The sequence below is a fragment of the Papio anubis genome, chromosome 2 (genome assembly GCF_008728515.1).
Source record: "Papio anubis isolate 15944 chromosome 2, Panubis1.0, whole genome shotgun sequence".
In the NCBI taxonomy this organism is placed as follows: domain Eukaryota; kingdom Metazoa; phylum Chordata; class Mammalia; order Primates; family Cercopithecidae; genus Papio; species Papio anubis.
In genome coordinates, this window is record NC_044977.1 from 42606221 (window position 1) to 42630212 (window position 23992).

General features: G+C 37.2%; 1 protein-coding gene across 3 annotated transcripts in view; it reads left to right on the forward strand.

Annotated features, from left to right (window-relative positions):
* Nucleotides 1-23992, forward strand: part of SLC49A4 (solute carrier family 49 member 4) — an 84706-nt gene that overhangs the window by 46024 nt on the left and 14690 nt on the right. For all 3 annotated transcript variants that reach the window (XR_002520297.2, XM_021934121.2, XM_021934123.2), the window contains exons 5-7: nt 3691-3799; nt 14229-14296; nt 18020-18147. Coding sequence is in view for 2 of the 3 variants with exons in the window: in XM_021934121.2 (XP_021789813.1) it covers nt 3691-3799; nt 14229-14296; nt 18020-18147 (305 nt within the window). In the remaining variant the exon portion in view is untranslated. The remainder of the gene's footprint in view (nt 1-3690; nt 3800-14228; nt 14297-18019; nt 18148-23992) is intronic.

Sequence of the window (23992 nt, forward strand, 5' to 3'; positions counted from 1 at the left end):
TTGTTCTGACAAGGAAAAACAGTTAACTTAAAATTGTCCCTCCGGAGGCTGAGGCAGGAGAATGGCGTGAACCCGGGAGGCGGAGCTTGCAGTGAGCTGAGATCCGGCCACTGCACTCCAGCCTGGGCGACAGAGCGAGACTCCGTCTCAAAAAAAAAAAAAAAAAAAAAAATTGTCCCTCCAACCACTTTGACTTGTGTTTACTTCTAATTACCCTGGAGTCAAACTCTTCATTCTGTTTAAACCATAAAGTATAAGATCTTCCTTCTCTATAAAAAGTCCTTTTCACCAGTACCTAACATTCCTTTGTCTTTTATTGCTTACTGTGCACGATTGCCAGCTTCTACCTTTGGGCTCTCCTGGGGAGTTCTCTGGGCCTGCCATGCCCCATTCCCTTCCTACCAGTGTAATTAACCCCAGTCTCTCATAGAATTCCTGAAATCATTGCTTCCTGGGTCAGATTATTTGCCAACACGTGAACACATGTATTAATCTATTTTTTCGTCGTTTGTATTTCCTTCTCCCATTTCCCTCCCCAAACCCAGGCCACTTCTCAAATGCCTTTAATGTGTATCTCTTTGTCTCTGTACTTTTGCAGTGTATGTACTGTTTTGTATGCATCTGTGTTTAATTCATCTAAATTATGACATACTGTGGATGTCATTCTGTTTGACATTTTTCACTAAGTACTACATGGGTTTTATTTTTTAACTTTTCATTTTGGAATGTTACAATAATATACAAAGGTAGAATAGTATAACCCCTATAACTCGGTATTGACAATTGTCAGTCAGTTTACAACCAGTCTTGTTTCATCTTTGTTTACAATAATATACAAAGGTAGAATAGTATAACCCCTATAACTCGGTATTGACAATTGTCAGTCAGTTTACAACCAGTCTTGTTTCATCTTTGTACCACCCACTTCCCACTTCCCAGCTTCCTGCATCATGAAACAAATCCCAGATGACAACTCCATTTCATCTAGAAATATTTCAGTATGTGCAATATATGTCAAAAATAGACTCTTTTTAACATAAATATAGTGCCGTTATTTTAACTAAAAACTTTTAAATAATAATTTGCTAGTATCAAATCAGTGTTTAAATTTTCAATTATCTCATAAACATTTAACAGTTTGTTTGAACAGTTTCCATATTAGGTCCACACATTGCAATTGGTCCAAAGTGCCTTAGAATCTATAGATTTCCTTGACATGGCTCTTTGTTTCTTATAATTTAATTGTTGAGGAGCCAGCACTTTTATTCCCAACGTCTGGATTTTGTTGATTTCCTCATTGTATAGTTTGACATGTTCCCCTCTCCTTTGTGTTTCCTGTAAATTGTTAACTAGAAATATGTTGTGATTCAGGTTTTATTTTTGCTTTTGTTTTTGTTTTACAAGACTACTTCATAAGTGATGCTGCCTCCTTTCATCAGGAGGCATGTAATGTCTGGACAACTCTCATTTTGTGATGTTAGCACTGTTTCAAGGTGCACCCCTGCTGCCGTGTGTACACCTAGTTCTTTGTACTCCATGGCATTAATTTATCACATTTCATCTACTTATTCTCATTGGGTACCCAGATTGCCTCCAATTTGTTGTTACCACAAACACTACTGCAGTGACATCCTCATTCACGTCACCATAGACCTGAAAATTTATTTGGAAAATAGACCCTGTAACATGACTGCTAGGTCATAAAATAGTCTAAGCTTGATTTGTCAAGTACTGCCAGATCGCAGTGACATGACCATAGCACACAGTAACCACCTGCCTCAGCCTCCCAATTAGCTGGGATTACAGATGCACACCACTGTACCCGGCTGATTTTTAAATATTTTTATAGAGATGAGGTCTCATTATCTTGCCCAGGCTGGTCTCAAACTCCTGTCCTCAAGTGATTCTCCTACCTCGGTCTCCCAAAGTGCTGAGATTACAGGCATGAGCCACCATGCCTGGCCAGAGGTTTTTTTAAACTACCTACCCATTTGATGAAATAATATTGGTTATCTGTATAATAAACATTGAGAATTTTAAACAATATGAACAAAATATTTTTCTTGTAAAAATAAAAAATTTCAAGAAGCGAGCCGGGTGCCGTGGCTCACGCCTGTAATCCCAGCACTTTGGGAGGCCAAGGTGGGTGCATCACCTGAGGTCAGGAGTTCGAGACCAGCCTGGCCAACATGGCGAAACCCTGTCTCTACTAAAAATACAAAAATTAGCTGGGTGTGCTGGTAGGTGCCTGTAATTCCAGCTATTTGGGAGGCTGTGGCAGGAGAATCACTTGAGCCAGGGAGGCGGAGGTTGCAGTGAGCCGAGATCACACCATTGCACTCCAGCCTGGGCAACAAGAATGGAACTCCATCTTAAAAAAAAAATTTTCAGGCCGGGCGCGGTGGCTCAAGCCTGTAATCCCAGCACTTTGGGAGGCCGAGACGGGTGGATCACGAGGTCAGGAGATCGAGACCATCCTGGCTAACACGGTGAAACCCCGTCTCTACTAAAAAATACAAAAAACTAGCCGGGCGAGGTGGCGGGCGCCTGTGGTCCCAGCTACTCGGGAGGCTGAGGCAGGAGAATGGCGTAAACCTGGGAGGCGGAGCTTGCAGTGAGCTGAGATCCGGCCACTGCACTCCAGCCTGGGCGACAGAGCCAGACTCAGTCTCAAAAAAAAAAAAAAAAAATTTCAGAAGCTTGAATTTATTAACTCACAGATTTTTTATTAACTGACAGACTTTTTCTTTTATAAAGCTTGCCACTTTGAACTTCTTGAAGAATAACTATATATGTATATACATGTATATACACATATATATGTATATATAGTTATTCATATGTATATATACATGTATGTGCATATGTATGTATATATACATATATATTTTTTAACTTTTAGGCTCGGGGTACATGTGCAGATTTGTTACATGGGTAAATTACATGTCATGGGGGTTTGGTGTACACATTATTTTGTCACCTAGATAATAACCATAGTATCCAATAGGTAGTTTTTCTGTCCTCACCTTCCTCCCACCCTGCACCCTCAAGTTGGTCCCAGTGTCTGTTGTTCCCTTCTTTGTGTCCATATGTACTTGATGTTTAGCTCCCACTTGTAAGTGAGAACATGTGGTATTTGCTTTTCTGTTCCTGTTAGTTTACTTAGGATAATGGCCTCTTGCTCCATTCGTGTTGCTGCAAAGGTTGTGATCTTATTCTTTTTTATGTCTGAGGAGTATTATATATATGGTGTATTTGTACCACATTTTCTTTATCCAGTCTACCATAGATGAGAATTTAGGTTGATTCCATGTCTTTGCTATTGTAAATAGTGCTGCAGTGAATACACACGTGCATGTGTCTTTATACTAGAATGATTTATATTCCTTTGGGTATATACCCAATAATGGATTGCTGGGTCAAATGGTAATTCTCTTTTAAGTACTTTTAGAAATTGCCAAACTGCCTTCCCTGGTGGCTGAACCAATTTACACTTGGACCAGCAGTGTGTGTGCATTCCCTTTCGCCTGCTACCTTCCCAGCATGTTATTTTAGTTTTTAATAATGGCTATTCTGTAGATATTTTCTGATTCTGGTGTTCCAGTTTCCAAATGACATACATTTTTCATGACTATGTTTATTCTAGATTTTTAATTTATTGCTATGTTTCCTTTTATTTCTCATTCACAGCAATTTTAGATTTTTGATGATTGCTTTAGCATATGCCATACCACTTGGTGTATTTGCTGGCTGGTCTGGAGTTCTGGACTTAATTTTAACACCAGCGCACGTCAGCCAAGTAAGTATTTTATTTCTTTATATGTTGTAGGTATTTTCATTCATTTGATTTATAAATACTGGTTACGTGTTCTTGGTTTTAGCTTCAAGGACTGGGTAAAACATTGTCCTATACCATTGTTGCAAAAGCAAGATCTTTATGGAATAGGTAAAAAATAATGTTGATTTTCCTCCTTGATTTTGACAATAGTTATGAATTTCACATTTCTCTGGGCATTATTAATGATACTACTGGCTTTTTAAGAAAGGAAGGAAATCTTAGTTTTGTTGACTCCATTCTTTATCCTTTCTTCATACCTTATGAAGACGACTAAGATCCCATCATCAATTATATAGCTATTTCTTCATCTAGTTTCTGACTTTCTCTGTGGGCTCCAAATAAGGGTATTTCATTTCTTTAAAAATAACCATTTCACCTATATGCTTGATACCATCCATTCCTTCTCTTTGCTTCCAGATAGCACGGTAGAAAAGAGGATAGAGAAATATGGAGAGGTAAATAGAAGAAAACACACTGATGTGATATTCTATTGTATGAGTTAAAAAAAAAAAAAAACAACAATTTGTCTATTCTGCTTTTAGTGAACATTTGGATTGTTAACCTTTTTTGACAACCACAAACAATGCTATATTAACACTCTCATACATGTCTCTATGCACTTCTATATACATTTCTAATGGATACATATCTAGGAATGGAACTGCTGGTTATAGTATATGCTACTTTGGTAGATGATGCCAAACTTCTCCAAAGTGGTGGTATCCATGTATAATCCTACCAGCAATACATGAAATTTCTCATCATCCCACATCATTTGCCACTTGTGTGATGATATTAGTCTTTTTCACTTTAGACGTGCTGATAGCTGTGCAGTTGTATGCCATCGTAGTGACTTCTGTGGTGTCTTTTCAGTGTGAATTGGATATTTTGAATATCCTTTTCTGGTGACATACCAGTTTGAGTCTCTTGCCCACTATTGGGCTACCTTTTTCTTACCAACATGTAAAGAAGAGAGCTGTGCAGAAGGGAGCTCCCCAGAGGACTTTGTGGGGACTCCAGTAATCTTTGGCTGAGAAATGGGCTGCACATATAAAGGGCAAAGCTATTAGAGGCTTAACAGAGAGAATGGTATGGATTGAAAGCAGAACAAAGATAGAAGAGGTCAAGCATTGTCTTGGAGTTCTGGCCCAGTCAAACTGTAGAATCAAGGACCATGTCCTAGATAGAGAAAGGCTTACTCTAGTTTAGACCCATCATAAACAAAGACAAAAATCTGAAGAGGAGACACTTTGGAGATCTATGCTTATAAAGCACAAAATGAGGCCTACACATCCTCAAGGTAATCAAGCAATAATTGAACTGTCTACTAGAACAAAAGTCAACCATTTTAGAAAAAGTAAAAGAATCTAGAATCTCTTTATTGTATCATCCACAACATACAGTATACAATTTTTTTTTTGACGGAGTCTCGCTCTGTCGCCCAGGCTGGAGTGCAGTGGCGCGGTCTCGGCTCACTGCAAGCTCCACCTCCTGGGTTCACGCCATTCTCCTGCCTCAGCCTCCCAAGTAGCTGGGACTGCAGGCGCCCGCCACTACGCCCGGCTAATTTTTTTGTATTTTTAGTAAAGACGGGATTTCACCGTATTAGCCAGGATGGTCTCGATCTCCTGACCTCGTGATCTGCCCACCTCGGCCTCCCAAAGTGCTGGGATTATAGGAGTGAGCCACCGCGCCCAGCCCAGTATACAATTTAAAAAAAAAATGCATTAGACATGTAAATAAACAGGAAAGTGTGACCCCTATTTGGCCAGGTGCAGTGGTCTCAAAAAATAAATAAAAGTTTAAAAATTTACAAAGCAATCATTAGAAACCAACTCTTAGAAACTCTAGATGTTTGATTTAGCAGACTGAGGCTGTAATGCAGAAAAGATAAAGATAAATCTTTGCTTGCTCCAAGTTCATAAATATGTTATCTTGTACAACTGTGTCATCCTGTATAGTAGCTACTAGCCACATTCAAAATAAACTTCAAACTTAATTTGAAATTTAAACCAATTGAAATGAAATAAAAGTAAAAAATAACTTCCTTAGTTGTGTAGCACTTTTCAAGTGCAGGATAGCCACATGAGACTAGTAGCTACCATGTTGCACGGTGTAGATAGAGAACATTTCTATCATCAAAGAAAGTTCTATTGGACAGTGCTGTTCTAGAGCTTTGTTCTTTTACCTGTCACATTTACCTAGAATTTAAACCTAGAATTGATTTTGTACTTATTATAAGATAAGGGTTAAGTTTCTTTTTTCCCCATAGATATTTGTTAACCTAGGATCAGTGTTTGCAAAGATCATTTTTTTCCTTCACTGCCCTCTGTTCATCTTTGTTGTAAGCAAGTTTCCTTCTATACACGGGTGTATTTCTAGACTTGATTCCTTTAGTCTCTTTGTCCCTGCACCAATACCAAATTGTGTTATTTATACTAGTGTTATAAATAAGCACTAGTTTTGATATTTAGTAAATATCCCCCTTTATTGGGATTTCTATTAGAGTTTTTATATCTACAGATCATTTTCAAAATTAACTGCTTTATAATACTGAGTTTTCTGAACCATGATCGTTATGTTTCTCCTCATTTACTTAGGTCCCAATGTCTCTGAATGATGCTTTATAATTTTCAGCAAAGATACCTTCTGTGTGTTTATTAGCTTTATTCTCAGGTATTTGATACTTTTTGAAGCTATTGAAATTAGCAGCTTTTAACATTTTTATTTTATTTTTCTTTTTTTTAAAATTGATATGTAATTGTTGCACATTTTGGGGGGATATATAATATTTTGATACCTGTACACAGTGTGTAATGATCAAATTGGTAAGAGTGCTATCCACCACCTCAAACATTTATTTTTTCTTTGTGTTGGGAACCTTACAACTCTTATAGCTATTTTGAAATGTACAGTAAGTTATTGTTATCTGTAATTTCCCTACTGTATTATTGAGTACTAGAACTCACTCTTTCTATCTAACTGTATTTTTGTACCCCTTAACCAACTTCTCTTCATCCTCCCACCCTTCTTCATCAGTAGCTGGTAACTATCATTCTACGTTCTGCTTTCCTGAAATCCACCTTTTTAGTTCCCACATATGAGTGAGAACGTGCAATATTTGTCTTTCTGTATTTGGCTTATTTCAGTTAACATGATTTCACTTAACATCCATGTTGCTGCAAATAACAGGATTTCATTCTTTTTTGTGACTGAATAATATTCCATTGTGTATATATCCGATATTTTCTTGATGCATTCATCTGTTGATGACACTTAGGTTGTTTCCAGACCTTGGCTATTGTGAATAGTGCTGCAATAAACATGGGAGTGCAGATTTCTTTTTTATATACTGATTTCCTTTCTATTGGGTATATATCCAGAAATGGGATTGCTACATCATATGGTAGTTCTATTTTTTGTTTTCTAAGGAACCTCTGTACTGTTTTCCATAATGGCTGTACTTCTTTAATTCCCACCAGCAGGGTCCAAGCACTCCCCCTTCTCTGTATCCTTGTCAGCATTTGTTACTTTTTGTCTTTTTGGTGATAGCTATCCTAACTGGGGTGAGATGCTATTCATTGTGGTTTTGATGTGCATTTCCCTGATTATTAGTGATGTTGAACATTTCTTTTTGTATATTTGTTGGCCATTGTGTGTATTCTTTTGAGAAATGTCTATTCAGGTATTTTGCTTGTTTTTTAATTGGATTGGTTTTTTTGCTGTTGAGTTATTTGGGTTCCTTATAGATAGTGGTTATTAATCCCTAATTGGATGTATAGTTTGTGAATATTTCTCCCATTCTGTAAGTTTTCTCTTCCCTCTATTGTTTCCTTTGCTGTTCAGAAGCCTTTTAGTCTTATGTAATCCCATTTGTGCAATTTTGCTTTTGTTGCCTGTCTTTTGAGGCTGTATTCAAAAAATCTTTGTCCAGACCAGTGTCCTGTAGTGTTCCCCCAATGTTTTCTTTTAGTAGTTTCATAGTTTCAAGTCTTACATTGAACCCTTTTCCCTTTTAGGGGAAAAAAAATGTGCAGCTCACTGCCAGCGCTCATTTAATTTTATATAAACATGCTCTTTGATGCTGAAGCAAATCTGACTAACTTTCAATATGAAAATATAAAAACTGTTCTTGGAGTTATTTCTAAACAGAACTAACATCAGAATCATCTGAATCATCAGAATCGTCTATCAGATTCCTCAAATGAATCTCTAGCCAATGACTGTTTGAGAACGATGTTAACATCACATGTAGGAATGCTCCTTTTTCTAGGATTTGACATTTTCAGCAGTTGAGAATTACTGTTTTGTAAATGGAAATACCACTACTAAAAACAGAATGCTATAAGTAGAATGATGTCTTTTGTCTCCAAAGTTGATATACTAAGAGTGATGTGAAAATAGTCATAAAAGCAAGATAGTTCATGGTGAAGATATCTTGGGGTAAATGCTGCAGCTGCAAAAGCGCCTCTGGCGAGTACTCTCAGGGCAAACGGGAAAAAGATTAAATCTTTAATCCATTTTGAGGGTTTTTTTTTTTGTTTTTTGGGGTTTTTTTTTTTGATACAGTATCTTGCTCTGTTGCCCAGGCTGGAGTGCAGTGGCAGAAGCATGGCTCACTGGAGCCTCAACTTCTTGGGTTTAAATGATCCTCCCACCTCAGCTTCCCAAGTAGCTGGGACTACAGGTGCACGCCACCATGCCCAGCTAATTTTTTCAAGTTTTGTAGAGACGAAGTCTCTATGTTTCCCAGACTGGTCTGGAACTCTTGAGCTCAAACAGTCCTTGCACTTTGGCCTCCCAAAGTGTGGGCCATGTCGGGCCATCTTTGTGTTTTAATTGGAGTATTTAGTGCATTTATATTTAATATAATTACTGACAAGTTTGGGTTTAGACCTACCATCTTACTATTCGTCTTTATTTTGTTCAGCCCTTTCTATTCTTTTTGCCTTCTTTCTTACCTTCTGGATTAAGTATTTATTACTTAGTTTCCCCTGACTCTGTTAGGTTGGCAGTTATAGACTCTTTTACTATTTAATGATTACCCTAAAAAGTACAGAATGCACACTTGACTTATCAAATTGGAATTTTACCTTTTCTATGATAATCTAAGGTTTTTAGGACCCTTTAACTTCATTTAACCCTCTCCCATCTTTTGGGCTATTACTGTCATATATTTTAACTGCACAAGACATTATTGTTTATACAGTTGATATTCATTGACTCAAATTTATCTTCATATTTATTCATTTTGTTCTTTATTTCTTTATCTTCAGTCTTCAGATCTGTAATCATCTTTCTTCTATCTAAAGAGCACCCATTAGTGTTTTTGTTTGATTATTGTACAGGTCTGTGGGTGACAAATTCTTTAGTTTGGGGTTTGCATTTTATTTTATTGTTTGTTTTGGTCTAAAAATGTCTTCATTTTATCTTCATTTTTAAAGTTTGTATCTTGTTGGGCATAGAATTATTGGTTGACAGTCATTTTCTTTTGGTTCTTTGAAAAAAAATTCCATTTTCTTCTGGCTTCCATTGTTTTAATTGAGAAGTCAGCTCTCAAATTTAAAAGCTGGCTGCTTTTAAGATTTTCTGTTCATCGTCGGTTTCAGCAGTTTTGCTTTGATTTGATACAACTAGGTGGCATTCTTTTTCTAAATTTATTCTACTTAAGGTTTACATAACTTATTGAATGTTGTCTTGTTAGCTTGATGTCTCTCATTAATTTCTGAAAATTTCTAGTCAGTGTCTCTTCAAAACTTGTGCTCTGTTTTCTCTAATTTCCTTTGGGTATTCTAACTATATACATTATACCTTTACACTGTATTCTCTAAGTCTCTTAACTCTGTTTTTTGAATTTTCCACTCTTTTACCTTTCTTTTCTTCACCCACTTTTTTTCTTTTTTTTTTTTTTTTTTTTTGAGACGGAGTCTCTCTCTGTCGCCCAGGCTGGAGTGCAGTGGCGCGGTCTTGGCTCACTGCAACCTCCGCCTCCTGGGCTCATGCCATTCTCCTGCCTCAGCCTCCCGAGCAGCTGGGACTACAGGCGCCCGCTACCACGCCCGGCTAATTTTTTTGTATTTTTAGTAGAGATGGGGTTTCACTGTGTTCGCCAGGATGGTCTCGATCTCCTGACCTCGTGATCTGCCCACCTCGGCCTCCCAAAGTGTTGGGATTACAGGCGTGAGCCACCGATCCCGGCCATCACCCACTTTTTTGTTGTTGTTGTTGTTATGACATATTCTTTTTCCTTCCTATGGTTCAGACTGGATATTTTAGCTATCTTTTCTTCCAACTCACTATTTCAGTTTTCAACTCTGTCAAATATGCTATTAAATTCATCTATGAGTTACTTTAAATTTTATAAAATTTGTCTTTGGTTCTTTTGTTTGTTTGTTTGTTTTTGAGATAGAGTCTTGCCCTGTCACCCAGTCTAGAGTGCAGCGGCTTGATCAGTTCACTGCAACCTCTGCCTCCCAGGTTCAAGCAATCCTCCTGCCTCAGCCTCCCCAGTAGCTGGGACTACAGGCGCGCACAACCATACCCAGCTCATTTTTGTATTTTTAGTAGAGATGGAGTTTGGCCATGTTAGCCAGGCTGGTCTTGAACTCCTGACCTCAGGTGATTCGCCTGCTTCGGCTTCCCAAAGTGCTGGGATTGCAGGCATGAGCCACCACCAAAGAAACCTGTCTTTGGTTCTTTTTATAGTTGACAGATTTCAGCAGAAATGCTTGATCTTATTTTTTTTCTCTATTAAAAATAGTTACTTCAAATTTGTATCTCATAATTCCATTATCTTGGTCCCTTGTAGGTCTATGTATATGTTTGATATTTGGTAATTTAAAAAAATCTCTTTATGCATTCAGTTATTTTTGATTGAGTGCTAGACATAGTACATGAAAAGCTGTGGAGATAATTTAAGTATCAAGATGATGTTGTTTTCTTTCAGAGAGAATTTATGTTTTTTCTGGCGGGAGTCTGGTATTCACCTTAATCTAGTTTCAGAGCTTGAGATCACTTAAAGCTGGGCTTTAATCCTTCAGGAGGCTGTTCCATTTCTAGTTCCTCCTACTCTTAGGTGTAGCCCTTCAGAGTGCCCAGTTAAAATGCGGGATTTTTACAAGGCCACCCCACAGCAGGCCCTAAACTGGTATTTTTTCTTCTAGGTCAGTGAGGCTGTCAATAACTTCTCAGTCCCTTAGCCACCTTCTCTGAAATTAGCAGACAACCCTAAAGGAAAATTGTCTCCAAATACCATGCTTATCTCTTCAGATTATCTTCCCATCCTAGATCATGGTTTCAGAATTTTGGATTATTTTCTTATCTCTCTGATGCCTTCAGATAAAATTTTCCCCAGGTTTTCTAGTTCTCAACCAGAATACTAATCTAAATTACCTAGTGTACATGTTTTAGTCTCTTCAGACTTCCACAACAAAATACTTTAGACTGGGTAATTTATAAATCATAGAAATTTATTTCTCACAGTTCTGGAGACTAGAAAGTCCCAGGTCAGGGTGTCAACTAATTCATATCTGGGGAGGGCTCACTCTCTGCTTCCAAGATGGCACCTTCTTGCTGCATTCTCATGTGGCAAAGGGGCAAGGCAGCTCCCTTCAACCTCTTTTATAAGGGCACTCATCCCTTCATTACCTCCTAAAGGCCCCCACCTCTTAATATGATCACATTAGGGATTAAGTTCCAACATAAGAATCTGGGAGGGACACCAACATTCAGACCATAGCAGCACCTTTACTGTAAGAAGAAAGCCTTCCTTTACTTTTCTCACCTGTTTTTCTGGATGGCAGGTGTTCCAAGTATGCTCAGTTCTGTTAAGGAAAAGTGTAGCACCCATTTAAATGATACTGATTTTGACTGGGCATGGTGGCTCACACCTGTTATCCCAGCACTTTGGGAGGGTGAGGCAGGTGGATCACTTGAGCTCAGGAATTCGAGACCAGCCTGGGCAACATGGCAAAATCCTGTCTCCACCAAAAATACAAAAAATTAGCTGGGCGTGGTAGCACATGCCTGTAATCCCAGCTACTTGGGAGTCTGAGGTGAGAGGATCACTTGAGCCCTGGAGGCAGAGGCTGCAGTGAGCCCAGATCGCACCACTGCACTCTGGCCTGGGTGACAGAGTAAGGCCCCATGTCATGCACACAAAAAATGATACTGATTTGGCAGATCTGTGCCTCATGTTTTAAACCCTAAAAAGCCCTTCCAAGTATCTTTCTTGGTACAAACTCTGAGAGATACAGAGACCCTGAATCATATCAGTTATTAAGTAAAGTAGAATTTAAAATTAAAGGAAAGCAATTTTTTTTAATTTTTAAATTAAGTATTGAGTAGAATTTTATTAACTAAGACAAATGTCATGAACAAAGCAAGTAGAAAAGTACAAAATGTTCTGAAAGTACCAGCATCAGTACAGCCCGATGTGCAGTGGTCCTTAACCTAGAGCATGACCCCACTCACCTAGAGGATAGAAGGAATTGTTTGTGGGAGCCTAGTGGGCCTTGGATTATAGATACCAAATGCGCTGCAGTGAAAGGAGTGGTCCTACAGAACAGAGAATTATCTTGCCTCAAATGCCAATAGTATGAAAAACTATACAGAGATAATTTAAGCTTCAGGATGTTATCTTTCTCCTGAGAGCCTTCGTGTTTGCTTCCGGCAGCAAACACCAATAGAGCAAAAGACTCATATAAAGTTACTGTATCACTTAGAGTAGGCTATCCTCCTGGGAGAAGTAGAACTCCAAAATTCTGAGACTTAAGAAAAATTTATTTGTCATTCACATTGCAATCTGGGACAGTGTTTGTAATCTAGGATAGTTGTCCACAGTTTGGACAGCTCTTTTCCTCACACTGATTTAAGAGACAGAAGCTGTTTCCACTTGTATCTCTTCTGCCCCCTAGGACCTTGTCATTATATGCATGGGCGCAGCTGGGCAGCCACATCCAGATTGCAGCTGGCAGGAAGGGAGAGAAAGCATGGAGGAGGCATACACCTTCTTTCAAGTTCTAACCTGGAGGTGGCACACTTCACTTATGCTCACTTCCATTAATGAGAGCTGACACATGGTCACCTGTTCCAGCTAGGAACTGGGACAGGTCATCTAGCTAAGTACCCAAGTAGAAGAAGAAATCGTTTGGTGGACAGCTGGCAATCCCTGTCACAAGTATAATGAAAAATATGACTCGAAAAACAATAAAAGGTAGAAGCTAGTTTGGACAATGCTCAAGTGCCAGGTCAGGTTTGAACTTTGTCCTGTAACCACAAGGAAAGCCAGTAACTATTTCCGAGCAGGGACGCGGAATGCTTAGGATAATTATTCTGGCAACAGTGAGCAAAATAGATTGTGAAAACCATTTAAGAAGCTCTTACAGGGTTCAAGAAGTAAGAAGGTAATAAAAGCAAGCATGATGGTTGTGGGAAGGAGAAAGAGGAGACAAGATGTACCAGTATTATTAGAGACATGAAATTTATTTCATAACAACTAACATGTATTGAGCACTTTACATTTATTAACTTATTTAACCCTCAAAAAACTTTATTATCCCCATTCCATTAATGCAGGAACTGAGACCTAGAGTATCAGTTGGGACAGAAACCAAGTCATAATAAGAGTTAAAGATACAGGAGTGATGAGGAAACGTAGGCAGCATTCATAGATTGCTGTGAAAAAGTGTGGCCGCACAGGCAGGAAAGAGACTAGATAGATGGAGAAGACTCATCAGTGAGTAATAATAATAACAGCTAATGTTTACTGAGCACTTCCTATGTCCTGGCCACTGATCTGGGTACTGTATACAAATTATGTCATTTAATCCATTTTATAGGTAAAAAGACATAATTTGCCCGGAGTCACACAGTTAGTAAATGGCAGGGCTGGAAATGTTTTCTCAAGAGGGGAACAAGCTATACGTTTGAAACCCAGCTCAACTTCTTTTTCTCTGTCTACTCTCTTGCTCAGCCCCACATTTCCCCCTGACTTCCACCTTCTGATATATTTTTAGTTGTTGCCCCATGTTTTAGCATCTAATTATTACCTAGCAGTTTCCTATATTGGTTATATTTAAACTTTTTCGGGCTATGACTATCTTCCATCCTTTTCTTAATTTTAAGAGTTCCTAGTCCAACATCAGGCATGTAGTACATACTTGAAAAATATTTGTTTGATGACATTGATTATTTTGTTGACTTCAATATTCCAATAAAAAGTTAATCAAGGACATATTTTCTTAGATGCTTGTATACATTAGTTACACGTGAATTCTTTTATTTCATCCATTTAGCTATTAGCATATTGATTATAGAGGACTTTTTTTCATTCCTTTTATATTGCAATATGATCGTCTTATATTCGATGTGTCTGCTTCTTTCTTAACAGGTAGATGCTGGCTGGATTGGATTTTGGTCCATAGTTGGAGGCTGTGTTGTTGGAATAGCTATGGCAAGGTGAGAATATTTTGTTAAACTTGTGCATGGACAGAGGAAGGGGAAAAAAGCCTAAAGATAAATAGGCTCCCCTAAATAAACATTGCAATTCAGGGAAAAGTAAAACAAGCAAAGGTCAGAAAGGGGTACTTGTTCAGACTACAAGAAAATTCACATGCGTTATATAGAATTACTGCTAACAGGATGGGTATGGTGTCTCACACCTATACTCCTAGTGCTTTGGGAGGTCGAGGTGGGTGGACCTGAGGTCAGGAGTTCAAGACCAGCCTGGCCAACACAGCAAAACCCTGTCTCTACTAAAAACGCAGAATTAGCTGGGAGTGGTGATGAGCACCTGTAGTCCCAGCTACCGGCGAGGCTGAGGCAGGAGAATTGCTTGAACCGCGGGAGGCAGAGGTTGCAGTGAGCAGTGATTGCGCCACTGCACTCCAACCTGGGCAACAGAGTGAGACTCCATCTCAAAAAAAAAAAAAAAGAATTTGCTGCTATAAGAAAGTTTCTCTGGAGTAGTCCCTTCCTTGGGTGTTTTTTTGGAGACTGGAAATGTATTTCCAGTGTAATTAAACTGCCTCTTTCCGTGTTATTGGAGAACAACATCTACAAATGGAGTCCAAAAAAGGTAATGTAATAGTAAAGACAAATTAATAGTCGTGGAGACTAAAAGGGTTAAGAAGAAATCATTTGTAGAAGTGTCATTAGAACTTTCCATGAACAGGAGGGGCCTGATTAGGAGATATTATGTATTTATGGTCTTTTTTGGCAGGTATTTTCCTATGGTTATCCCTTTTTGATGCACAATGTCTGTGAAGACTTTCAGTTTCATCATACTCTCTTTGATCACAACCTATTACAACAACACATTGTTAGAATTAGTCAGAAGAAGGAAAAAGGTCCCATTTGTTCTAAAAAAAAAAAAAAAAAAAAAAGGAAAAGAATGAAAATGTCACTCTTTTAGGCAAATGCCTATAAAACTACTCTTGGTATTTTCCAAAGAGACAATATTCATTCACTTCCCAAATCATTTTACTATGCGCAAAAACAAAATTAGGCAATCAACTTTACCATAAAGAGGAGAATCTAATTACGTATTTGGGAAGATCAAATAAGAGCCATATATCACCTCAATATCTAAATACTTGAATCTAATTGATATGGGATAATGTTATACCTAGACTTTATGGTTCATATAGTGTTTCAGGGATATTAAAAGAATAAATTGACACTGTAATTTCTAAATCATTTTATTTGAAGTTTTAAGTTAGGAAAATATAAGAAAACTAAAAGCTAAAGAAGCAGAAGGGGAAAATAGTATTTGTAGGAAATCACTGATATTAAAAATACATCGACCTGTCTTATTTTGACAAGAATTATACCTCATTTTTCTAGTTAAATCTCCAAGCCAATTATAGTGAGTCATCATTGATTACATCCTATTCTGAGCACCAAATTGGTCAAAGAGGGAACAATTATGTATCAAAAAATGATGTCTCAAATGTTTATTTCTCATTATTTTCCTTCTATACCCCTTAATTTTAACTAGATATCAATATAACTAGAGGGAAAAGTTAGAATGAGGACTTTTCTGCTTTTCGTTTGTTGAAATGGAAGTTCTAAAAAATACTACCCTTACTCTGGGATCTGAAATCAATTTCAGTTATTTCCTAGCCCTAAAATCAACTTTAAAATTACTTTCCTAATACCATTTTTAGGGATTCCCTAGAACAGAGCTACCTTGTAGACATGAGTGCTTTGGGTGATATTTTTGTAATTATGTTGTTAAAGACCACTATTAAAGAGACTTCTTGGTCCTAATAATATACTTCAATGGTATCAGCCTATTCAAAAGGACTGGGTCTCCAAAAATAGCAGACTACAGCTGTCGGTTTATTCTTGTATGATCCGTTTCTGTGAAACTTTCTTGCAATTCAGGTCTGATTTGTACCAAAAACCTGTTTGATTCTCTTATACCTTGTCACCTCTGTATCTGACAAATAAGTTTCTGCAGCATACCAAAATGTAAATCTGAAAACTGTTAGGTAAGCGTGGGATTAAAATAGTCTTTTGGATTTTCTTGAGGAACATTTTGTAAAGTCGTGGAAACTTTTTCAGCATATGTAAGAATTTTCTGCCTGAGGACAAATTTAAGTCATTGGGCAAAAGTTAATTCATTTTTCCCACCAAAAGATGGCATCAGCTCTCATAGGAAGTCATTTTATTCTAGAAAACACAAACATGATTAACCATATCATGTCAAATAAGTACAAAACAGAAGACAGTATTCAAAGTTTTAAGAAAGACAGTCACATCATTACAATAGAAATTAAAATTAACTTCAGAAAATTCAAAGTGGAGCGAATATAGTAAATGTCGTATTTGAGATGGGATCAGCTATTCTATAACAGGAACAATTCTGAAGAACAAAATAAATTGTGCAGCCAGAGGATTGTGCCTATATAATCAACAGTTAATCTGCAGGTGAGGAAAAGCAGCTGGTAAGTGGAAAATTTTTTTGGCATAGCTAAATGATAAGCATCTCTACCAGATGCCTTTTAGTTTCATGAAAACTCAAACATGAAAACTTAAAATACTATAAAAGTCCCAAGTTTAGAAGAATAATATTCCTATTCCAGATGCTGTATATGTTTTCTTTTCAGGAAGTTTACAGTCTGGTAGGGAAGACAAAAAATAAATGCAAAAACAGGACAATTTCCAATAGAGAAAGTGCTATGAAGAAATAAAATAGAAAGTGGAGATGGGATGGGGAAAGATTTCTTCACTGAGCCCAGAGGGCCTTTTGAGCTGAGACCTGAATGACCTGAGGGGTAAGCAGGAGTAAGACATGTGAAGATCTGGGTGGTACCAGCATTCCAGGCAGACGAAACAAGTACAGAAGCTACATATTGCTGTGGTAAGCAACCATGGTATGTATGAGAAAGAGAAACATGGCCATCCAACTGGAGAATGGAAAAGAGAGAGCAGTGGCAGGCAGCAGGTCACATAGGACCTCAGAGGCTCTGGTGAAGGCATCGGTATTTGTTCTCGGAGTGAGTTTGAATTTTAAGAGAGATCTTTGCAAGTTCATGTCAACAAATTAGCCTGATCTTCAAAACTGGGATAATACACCTTCATTATAGAATGTTTGGAAAGTATAGAAAAATATAAAGAAAATGACAGTGGCACTTAAAAACTCAGAATCAGCTATGCATGGTGGCTCATGCCTGTAATACTGGCATTTGGAGAGGCTGAGGTGGGAGAATCCTTGAGCCCAGGAGTTCAGGACCAGTCTGGGCAACATAGGGAAACCCTGTCAGTACAAAAAAAAAAAAAAAAAAATTAATTAGCCCAGCTGCTCAGCAGGTTGAAGTGGAAGGATTGCTTGAGCCTGGGAGGTTGACGCTGCAGTGAGCCTTGATCACATCACTGCACTCCAGCCTGGGCAATGGTGAGATCCTGTCTCTAAAAAAAAAAAAAAAAGTAAATACTCAGAATATATCCTATAAATTATAGATCCTGAACAAAGATGCCATTTTTTTGTGTTTTATAAGAGAGGAAAAATTATCACAAAGTAACATCATGTAAGAAAATTTGTTTAAAAAACACACAAAACTGTCTTTTAAAAGAACACATGGAAAATTCCTCAAGTAGTTGTTAATGAAAGTGTGTCATTTGTTTAAATAGTATTTTTAAATCCCACTAGAATTAATAGAACATTTTTGTTTTCAGGTTTGCAGATTTTATCAGGGGTATGCTGAAACTAATTCTTCTCCTCCTGTTTTCCGGAGCTACGCTGTCATCCACGTGGTTCACCCTGACCTGTTTGAACAGCATCACACACCTACCTTTAACTACAGGTGAACATAGGCTATTTTTGAACTTTTAATAAATATTTTCGTTCATAGAAATGTACGTAACTCTGACAGTAGGACTTCTTCTTGCTTTCTATAAGTAAGTGTTAAATATACAAAAAAGTTTCTCTTGTCCAGTCATCAAACTATCATCTTATCTAAAGAGTCCAAGAAATAACTAAAAATACTTTAATTGGTATTTTTCATATGGAAAAGAAGTATAATCTTTAGCCTTAAAACATAGAGCATGGAATGCTTATTTTTTAAAAAATTCCTATCGGAGCATAATGCAAAGATTTTTATCCTGGTTATAGTCATTATATCACTGTTAAACAATAATAAAAATTAACAAAGGCAAAAAAACTATGGTATACTTCAGTAAAATTATTTGAACCAGCCTCTATAGGTTTATTTTACATTTAGTTTTATTACATCATTAATATAAAGTAAAACTTACTGGAAATACCTGTTGAAAGTATATTACAGCCAGCTTACTTAGCTTATCTAATAGACCTGAAACATTTTTAGTTGCTGTTGTTTTTGTTGTCATTATTAATATAATCAATTCAGAGTCTATTAGTTTTCTATCGCTGCTGTAAAAGTTATGCAAATTTAGCAACTTAAAACAACAGAAATTTATTACCTTACATTTCTGTAGGGTAGAAGTTTAACACAGGTCTCACTGGGCTAAAATCAAAACGTGAACAGACTCTAGGGAAGAATCTTTCTTCTTGCCTTTTCCAACTTGTAGAGGTCACCCACATTCCTTGTTTATGGCTCTGTCCTCCGCCTTCAGAGCCAGCAACCTTGGGTCAAGTTCTTTTCACGTCGCATTATCTGTGCCTTTCTTCCATCATTACATCTGCTTCTGAACCCTTCTGCCTTCCTCTTTCTTCCTCCTCTTCCACTTCCACTTTTAAGGATGCTTATGGTTACACTGGGCCCACCAAGATAATCTGGAATAGTCTCTCAATTTTAAGGTCAGCTGGTTAGCAACTTTAGTCCCATTTCAACCTTAATCCCCTTTGTCTTGTGAAGTAACATATTCACAAATTCCAGATATTGTCATGAATATCTTTAGGGGAGGGAGGGTATTACTCTGCCTACCATGGGATGTTTTTAAAATTACTATGGCTTTATTATGGATTATTATTGGCTTATAAACCAGAGACTGTTAGTGCGTCTTCCTTTCTTCCAGCAAAATATTAAGATGCATATTTTATATTATTTGCAAGTAATATTCATCCACCTTTTGCATTATATGTTTAATTATAGGATTATTTGTTGTAAAGGTAGATTGTAAGATTGTAACAGTCATTTATAACAAGCATTGTATGAGTAGAAGTAAATAAAAGTCTGAAAGTGATTCCATAGGGACCTGTTTCCCAGTGGCATGTATGTTCCATGGGAATCTTTGAGAAGGCAGGTGTTTTGAGTCCACATTATATGTAAGGAATATTGCATATCCCAATTTGAACCCCTATACTCTGTAATAAAAGAACCACCAGTTTACACATCAGAGACATCAAATCTTTCAAGGACAGCCATTTATTTGGGATTTCCTACCACGTTTGCAGTAATAATAGGGTGAGGGGATAAGGTTACCCTATACTAAAAATTAGCAACCTGTGCACCAAGCCAGCCACCCTGGAGTGCCTCAGTAAACTCACAAGGGCAGCACAGGGATCTGCAACATCTGTCAGATACTGGTTGAACCTCTAGTTCAGAGAAGTTCCCAATTTCAGCATTAGATTCTACTGCATTCTGTTTGATGACATCATATCTTTGCAAAGTAGTTTTTTTGGCAGTTGCTGTGATAAAAAGGAAGTACACACAAGTGCCAAGCAAAAATTAGTGTGGAACACAAAATGAGGGTGGAGGGTGTCCAGTCTGATTCCAAAACATTTAAAAGTCTTGCAGTGCGCATCGGTGCACATGTCTCATCAATAGGTAATTGTGGTTCTTTAAGACTGAAATAAAAATATATTTCCGTTAGCTTATGGGTATTATTTTTTAATGGCTACTAAATTGTTAGGACATATAATACATGTAATTAAATAGTTTGAACCAAATGATGTGATTAATGGGATTGTTGGCTATTTCTTTTGGCCTTGGAACACTGTGAAAAAAATTATTGAGACACTAGGAGTGCTAAGAACAAACAAGGCTTGGAAATCCCTGCTCTACACCATCCTGCCAACAGTCCCTCTTCTCTGTACACATGCTTAGCCTGGAAAACCCAGTTGTCCAAAGTAATAATTAGATACAGAGTAAAATACTGTGCACTGTTGTACACACTGGCATCCTACATTGGGGTTCTGAACAATTTTGGCAAGTATTCTGAGCCAGAGCCAGAATTTTTTTAAAAATTTTATTCTGGTATAACTTCATAATTTAGCAGTTGTACAACATTCTAGTAGAACAGTCTTAGTTTACAACTCTTCTTATTCATGGCATTACATTCAGTTTTTGTGTGTGTGTGTGATACTGTATGTCAAGTTAGCATCTGTGGGATTTTACAAGAACATAGTCATGAGTACATAAAGAACAGATTTCTTTCCCTTGAATTAAGTATAGAATTTGTATTATAAGATAGTACATTCCATTAAATTTTATGTCTTTTCCATTTAATATGATAAAATTAACAGCTTTATCTCTGGGTGGAGGATTAAGAGTGAATTTAATTTTTTAATCTCTTTTTTTGGTCGGGATTTGTATGAGTATGTTTTAATTTTATTATCAGGGAAAAATGTATTTGAAAATTATACATCTTTTAAATCTTAAAATTGATGTGATTGACGCTAGTCAAGACCATATTTTACCAGTCTGGTATTGAAAACAATTATGTTGGACAGAAAGGAAAGCAGAATTCTAAATTAACTTAAGGCCAGAATTGAAAGATAGAGTTGATGTGGCCAACCTAACAACCACAGAATTTATAAGTTCTACTGTCTTTTTCAATTGTAAGTAAGTTTTTGAATGTCGCTTAGATACTCCTGAAAGATACATTTTTACCTTACAAGCACACTGAGTTAAGGACTAGATTTGTCCACATTCCTTCTTTGAATTATAGCAGGTTTTTGTCTCTCTCCCCTAATACTACTTAATACTTACCTGGGTATATATGTCTTATCTTCCCTGCCAGTCTGAAAATCTGGAGCATGGTTTTTTGCCAACTCCCACTGTGGAACCTAGCACAAGCCCTGAAGAAGGGGTGAATGAGTGAATGAATGAATGAAGTATATGTTATCTCCATGTGAGCCGCAATAAACATTACTTGTTGCCAATGGTAGTCAGCAATTGTGGTCACTCTTATTCAGCACTTGCTGTAGGAAGGTAGAAGGGCACGTTTTAAATGGAACATGAGAATTTAAATAAATCTGTCACAGATACTCTTAGAAGCCTTGTAAAAATCTGACCTAATTCCTTTTAAGTAAAAGAGATTTCATGAAAGGAAACTTACTACAAAATCTAATTATAGACAAATCTATACCTTTAGGCTTGTGTTTAAAGTCCATAATGGCAAATTCATGTTTCTTTTTTACTAGTATTTTAATCAGGAAAATATCTAGTCTTTTTCCTCTTTCCTAGCAAACTTAGAATATCTATTATGGCTTTTTATGTATCAGAAGACTCTACATGAAATGTATTTGTAAATATATGCATTAATTTAAACTGTTTAAGAAGTGGAAAGCTAGTTAATTTTGTTCAACCCATGTGTTATAAGTGCTACTGCTGTCTCATTAAAACTTTTTTTTTTTTTTGGACAGTCTCACTCTGTCACCCAGACTGGAGTGCAGTGGCACAATTTCAGCTCCCTGCAACTTCCATCTCCCAGGTTCAAGTGGTTCTCATGCCTCAGCCTCCCAAGTAGCTGGGATTACAGGAGTGAGTCACCACGCCCAACCTCATTAAAACTTTCTATTACAATCTGTCTGTAGTTCACTGGTTGTGATATTATTGTTACCATCTCTACAGAAAAAAATCTGGGTCATTCCAGTCTATCCCAGAGCATATTGTTTTGATACATTTATTTGCTTACATACATCCTCTTGGAGTCTTTTCCTTACGGAAACTCAGAATATTTAAAATTGCATTATGTCTTTATTAATTGAAGTACTTAGAATAGGGTGAATAAATAACCTCATGACTAGATAACATGAGTTTCAAAATCTTGAAGTTTATGCAATAAACAAAATTGTGAAAACACATTATTCATCTTATCTGAGAACTAGATGTCTAGCAGCCCTGTTAGCCACAACTCACCAAGTCATTTTGTACTGAACAGATGAATGCTTTGAAAATGGCATTTTGAAAAATGTTAGCACTTCGCTGAGTTTACTGAAACAGTATAATTTGACTGTTTGACAGAAGTTGCCTTGGGAGAGATTATTTATGTAGTTTCATCTAAAGTTACTAGAATGCTATGACAGTGATATCAGAAACACGCTGGGTGGGGAAGTAAGGAAGGACAACTAGCTAGACAGAAGCCCCCAGGGAGTGATAGCTGACCACAAGGTGACTTCAGGTGTTATTTTAAAGAAAGGAAACATACCCAGTTGTATTGAAAGGCATGCAACAGCTGGGTCAGTTGCTTATGCCTATAATCCCAGCACTTTGGGAGGCCAAGGCAGTAGGATCACTTGAGGCTAGGAGTTTGAGATCAGCCTGAGCAACATAGTGAGGCCATGTCCCTACAAAAAATAAAAAGATTACCAGATGGCATGGCATGTGCCTGTAATCCTAGCTATTCAGGGGGCTGAGGTGGGAGGATCACTGGAGCCTGGGAGTTCGAGGCTATAGTGAACCATGACCACTGCATTCCAACAGAGTGAGATCCTGTCTCTTAAAAAAAAAAAGGCATGCAACATGTATAGGCTAGAGAGTAATCCTCTTGCTATATTTTCATGTATTTTGCCTCTGTTCTTAACTACTCTTCAATTTTATGGACTAAAAGTGACAAAGTCTTGTGCTTATGACAGACCGCTCAAGAAAGAAAAAGTAGAATATGGATTAAGAGAATGGATTTGTGAAAAATCTTAATGTAAGAATCATTAAATGCGGAGGAAGATCATATAATGTTTATCCACGGAGATTTTCAAGAAGAGAAATAAGTCTTCCAGCAGATTCTGTGTTTCTTAGAGTTGGAGGGCTTGACTAGGCATCAGTGAGTGTTCCATGATTTAATAGTACATTGCAGCAAAATATGCCTCATCCTCTTTTGGAACCGCAGTTGCATATACTGCATATTTTAATCAGCGGTAGATTATGAAGGCCACAGCAGTCACTTTTTTGAGGAAGAAATGTGATGCTGAGAGAAGAGGTACAGCTCAGTGATACAGAAAAGTATATCTGTGTGTGTGTACACACATACATGTATATTCTATGTATTCTGCACGCTCAAAACCTATGAAAAAGCTATGTAGTTAGCAAACACTGTGAATGTTTCTTCTGGCTGCTTATTGTTTCTCTTTATATGTACCTTCATTTGCAAAAGGTGTATTTTCACTTATTCAAGTTTAATTGGATTGTGAAATAGTTGTAATAAAGGTCTAATCTAATAATTCCCAGTTAACTTTCCTAACTTCATCATGAAATAAAAGTTCAGTCAGTATGCACAATAATAAAAGTTTGTCCAGTAAAGTATATTAATGTTATAAGCCTACCCTTCAGGGAAATTTCTTGATTCTACTCCTTAAGATAATTTATAATAAAAATCTGTTGTGTTATTTTATAATGCTACTTATTTCTTCATAAAACTCTAAGCAAATCTTCTATTATTCTTTTCCACCAAGAAGCACCTACAGGTTTTTTGGTTTTTTGTTTTTCTTCTGAAACAGTCTCACTCTGT